The sequence below is a fragment of the Montipora capricornis genome, chromosome 10 (genome assembly GCF_036669925.1).
Source record: "Montipora capricornis isolate CH-2021 chromosome 10, ASM3666992v2, whole genome shotgun sequence".
Classification (NCBI taxonomy): domain Eukaryota; kingdom Metazoa; phylum Cnidaria; class Anthozoa; order Scleractinia; family Acroporidae; genus Montipora; species Montipora capricornis.
In genome coordinates, this window is record NC_090892.1 from 50,445,487 (window position 1) to 50,450,486 (window position 5,000).

The 5,000-nt window shown below is 40.8% G+C and overlaps 1 protein-coding gene across 1 annotated transcript in view; it reads right to left on the bottom strand.

Moving 5' to 3' along the window:
* LOC138022357 (uncharacterized) overlaps window positions 1-4,335 on the bottom strand; it is a 5,327-nt gene extending 992 nt beyond the window's left edge. Inside the window, exons 1-2 of the mRNA XM_068869467.1 lie at window positions 4,180-4,335; window positions 1-676 (exon numbers count right to left, since the gene is read on the bottom strand). The exon at window positions 1-676 is cut by the window's left edge and continues 146 nt beyond it. Coding sequence (XP_068725568.1) covers window positions 1-676; window positions 4,180-4,275 — 772 coding nt within the window. The 5' untranslated portion in view covers window positions 4,276-4,335. The remainder of the gene's footprint in view (window positions 677-4,179) is intronic.
* Window positions 4,336-5,000: the final 665 nt, after the last annotated feature.

Sequence of the window (5,000 nt, forward strand, 5' to 3'; positions counted from 1 at the left end):
TGTCAATACAAACGCCCTGGGCAGATTGGAGTTTCTTGTCTTTAACAAGATGTTGATGACGACGCATGCCGGTAAGAAAATGACAAAATTCGGTAATCTTGCATTCGGTATCTGAAGTACAAGAATATGGACTCTTCGGAGTGGTCTTCATTTCGGCAGTCGTAGGCATTGGCAAACAAAGACTGGTTAACCTATGACAAAATTCTCCACTTTTACATTCTGAAACCGACTTGCACCCAACACCTGCAGGAGAAGAACTTGTGGATTCAATGCGAACCGTAGGATTTGGTAGACAAATGTTGAAAAAATCATGGCAATATTGTCCTTCAGAGCAATCAGAGTTTTCCTCACACATCTGGACGCTCGCAAAACTGGTTTTTGTCACTGCCGTTGTTTCCATGCGAGGTTTGTCGACACAAGTGGCAAAAAAGATATGGCAAGTTTGATTTTTGAGACAGTCTCCGTCCACCTTGCAACGGGGTGGACTTTTAGTTTTGGCCTTCTTGAGTTTCATTCTGCTTCGCTCGATTTGTCTAACAAAACAGACCTTTAAAAAGTCGTGACATAATTCATGCTCTTGACAGTCTCCATGGTGCTGACACTGAAAAGTCGCCTTGCTGTGGGGCGAGGTAGGGCAGTCGATAGAATTTCGACAATCTGTGCCTCTGTCGTGATCCTGTGTATAGATGAATTCAAAGTGCAAAAGCCACGTTTAGTATCTAGTTAATGAAACACGCTTACTGCATGTAATACCTGTCTGAACTTACTGGGCGGGTTTGTAGAATTACCTGATTTCCCACTTGAAATTCTGTACAGTGTTATGGATACATAACCTTCAATTGAGATCGTCGTCGAAACTTTTCGCCAGTTTGAACCCGGTAGTACCATTTTGAATTTTAACTCCTTCTCCCCAATCGCAGAAAGGTGAAAGTGACGTTGCACAGACATTATGTTGCGCATGAGTGACAGGACACCGAGGAGATCCTTGCAGAGGATTCCTTTCCTTCTCGCAAGAGCGGCGAAAAGCAACGAAACCTCTGCGCATGCCAAGTAGGATATGAGCTTGTACAAGTAAAGCACCGAAACTCCTCAAACACCGCAGTTCACCGGCAGCTCGTGATGACAGCACGTTACTTTTTCACAGCTCGTGATAACACTGAAGTGAACGTCAAATACAAGCCTTAAAACTCTTGACAAAAAAATATATAAAAGTAACAGGAAAAAGTCTTAAGATACTCCTGCAGTCGAATTACAGTGATGTTAAACCGAATACAGATAATGATTGACGCTACAATGAGTTTTCTACTGATATATAATAATTAAAAATAATTACCTTGCAATTAGACTGGCTTTTAAAGGGAGGCTGCCTATCACATTTAATAATTACCTGCCAAGGCCGTTCACTTGTTGTTTCAGCCCAAAGCAAAACACAATGTTTCCGTAAATGAGAGTTGGTTTCCCTGAAGATTAGTTTGAGACATAAACATGACTACCACGGGCGTTTTTTTTATGCGCGACGTTTTAATGGTGCAATAAAGAAACGCGATTCGGTGCAATTTAACGTAATACAAAAGAGCATCGACGAACGGTACGTCTCGAGACAGTGCGTGCGCGTGCTGCGTGTCGATGATCGACACTTAATTAAGTCATGAAATGCAACACGTTCAAGCTCGATTCCTTCCAACAAGTGGAAAATGTCGTTTCTCTTGGCATAGTAATGGCAATGACAAAGAATCTAAGCTGAGATATTACATGGGAAATGTCTTTTTCGGCGCTAGGAATGGGGTCATCTTGGAAAAAGTTCAATATTGTTGGAATGTAATTTGCGAATCTTTTTTCAGAATTACTTTTGCTATTTAACGATCTCAGGTAAGTGTGAGGTTACCCTAAATTACCTTTTCGGTTCTCAATAACTTTCGCCAAGATCTGCTTTACCGGCATTTTTGCCCTCCGCAAACGGAATATCTTGGAGTCATCGCCCTTCATGCAAGAACCGCATCGATATCCGTGCAAAGTGGTTGTTTTACATTACTCTTCAAACGAATTTCGCTTTCAAGTTTTCCTCTTTTTCTGGACTTGAGAATAATGGAGCTACGTACCCCTACCAATACGTACCTACATAAAATTAAATTCCGAATGCTCCTGTCCGGCCAAAGTTATGTTAAATACTCGAATATTAATCACCGTGTTTCCTCTCTCTCAAATAAGTTGAAAGTGATTTTCTTCCTAATAACGTTCTCGGCGACGCAACAATTAAGTCGAACAATCATTCGCTTAAATTAGTTCATTTGCCTCCCTCTTAACTGTCTAGACATTTTCCAAGATTAGACTCTACGGAAGGAAAATACCTAAGTATCTAAAGCTATTGATACTTTTAAATATGAGCGAATGAATAAATAATTCACACTTTTCGGTCAACCCACGAAGGCTAGAAGTTCTATTCAAAGACATGGCATTTTTTTTTTTGCAATACTGTTAATGTCAACATCCCCTTTTATCTCTCAGTAAGAGTACATGATAAATGAGTGCAAAAGAGACGAGCGCCTTCTCGTCAAACTGGTCAGTTACAGGTTCATGCTGCAAATCCACAAGGAATACTGGATACTCCGATCGACTAGTAACCTTCAAGCAGGCGTTAGGCCTGGGAAAAAATTGAGTGTTTGCTCCGATAGTAAACCAATACTGAGCTAGAAAAAGTATCTTTTGAGAAATAATCGCATCGGGTTAAAGAAAACAACAGTTATAGTAATGTTTAGTCTAATTCACTTAAGGTAATTATGAAACTTAGCTTGCGCGATATTTAACCCAAAGGACCGAGGTAATTAATGTTCCCTGAAGTAAATGAATTCTCGCATACTTTTTATATCGTAAGTAGTGATCGGCTTTTACTAGTTTGCCAAGATACAAGGGTCAAAAGACATCATTCACATTATTTTTTGGCTTTCTCTTGAAATCTCCGCAAGTTTCCCTGATGCAATTTTGAGGAAACAAAGTAATTGCTCCAATTAAAACACTTCCACTCTTTTCAGCTGGAAATGCAGAACGTTTTGTCTAATGTCCATTTTAGCAAAAGCTTCCTCTCCAGACCGACTCTCGGTAATTTTCCACGGAAGTCGGTCACAGTCAAGTGCTGAAGTTGATTTTGGTTTTCACTTAATCGTGCAAACGGTCAAGACGACATTATAGATTAACTGTATATCATGAAAAGTAATCGTTAATTTTCCCTTGAATCGAAAGCTTAAATTTAAGTCAATCATGTCGGACGTGGGTTAGCCAATGAGGTTATCGCTAGATTTCTGCTTGTCTGCGTTTCGAAACAAGAAAATCACTCACAAAATATAGCTCATAGCTTGTCAAGCGGAAAGCAAAGAAAAGCACTTTTACGGAGGCGCCCAAGAAAATACAGCAAACGACTTCGCAAAATGGTTCCGCCTATTTTGTCGTTAAGAGTAACTCGTTTGAGGTTTTTCTGCCGGTACAGATAGTATTACTACCGTTTGAACAACGCGACAGAGACAAGTTAATTTTACGCAAGGAAGGCCTAACCCTAACCCTAACCGCAGTCAAAATACAAGAAGCCACTGGCGCCGAACGCGCCGCATTGATAAGCGCCACGTTTAACATGGTACGGACCTAAGTAATATAATAACGCACGGTGAAACCTGCTCTCTCAAGAAGAGAAGATAACGTCTCTCTCTTTGAGCCGCAGAGGTCAAGAGCCGGATGAGATTAAAATTAAAGCTTATCTGACAGGGTTATATGACTTACGGCTGATTTGCCGGAGGTTTCTGCTAGTTTGGCCAGCCACACAATCAACCAAAATCTTACTTGCCGAGTGTTGGGATAGAACTTGATGAGAGTCCCTTTTACAGTTGTAAAACGCACAACCAACGATTCTACACAATCAGAGTGAAACTCACCTCCCTTTGTCATGTAGTAATTCTTGGGAGCGTATTTCCAGAGCATGGACATGTACAAAGAACACTTTTAAATACACCAGAAATCGTGGTGGCATGAACATTTGCAGAACAAAACGTACAAGTGAATAACGGCTGTCTTTATAATGCTCAATAATCCTTAGGGATCACACACAGCTTTATTGTAAGTCAATCTTTCTAACTACAATGCGATATGTTCATGATCAAGACAAAGCTTCTTAGCTACAAATAAATTGTTTACCTTCATGGCGTTAGCTGCCGTGTATTCTTCCTGGATGGCAAGAGCAGATGAAATTGTCGACATGAACAGTGTTGCGAGACAAATTCTAAAAGTCATTTTAAGACAATTCACAAACACTCGAACGACTTAAGGCACTTGACGCCGTGACGAACTAGCTAATTCTGGATCAATTTCTTTCTCTCCTTACCAAGTTGTCTGCGGGCCGTAAATTTTATGGTTGTGTATCAACCTCGTTCCCAGGGTCTCTCATCTTAACGCCTGGGGCGAGCGAGGAGAGACCCTGGTATGGTCTGGTCACGTGTCTCCCAGAATCTGGGAGATGACAATTTATCCAATGAAGGGAGGGGCGGCTTAGTAAGAATTTTGTCGATACTGAGAGTACGGGAGTGCGGAATGTGTTGTCACCAAAACAAACCAAGTTTCACGTGCTGCGGTATGTGAACATGTGTTCTTCCGCGGATATGTCCGGCGATAATAGTTTGCAAACGCCGAAGAAAACATATACATCGTCTGTCATAAGTTGCTGTAGATTGTGCGGTTCAGTCAAAGACGTTTTACATTGTAAAAATCTGTTCAAGAAGGCCACTGAAGAATTGCTCGCCTTAGCCGACGCTGTGTTTGGAGGAACTGTGTTTGAATTCAACTCCTGGAAAAGGCATTAAAAATAAGGGCAATTACACGCAATCTTGTTATTGTTATTTGCCAGAATCATGATCATTTAACCGAAACCGTCAATGACAATCTTCAGATTGGTTTTCAGTGATTGCAACTCACTTACATTTTTCTTTTTCATATAACACGTATAAAACCGAGTAATACAA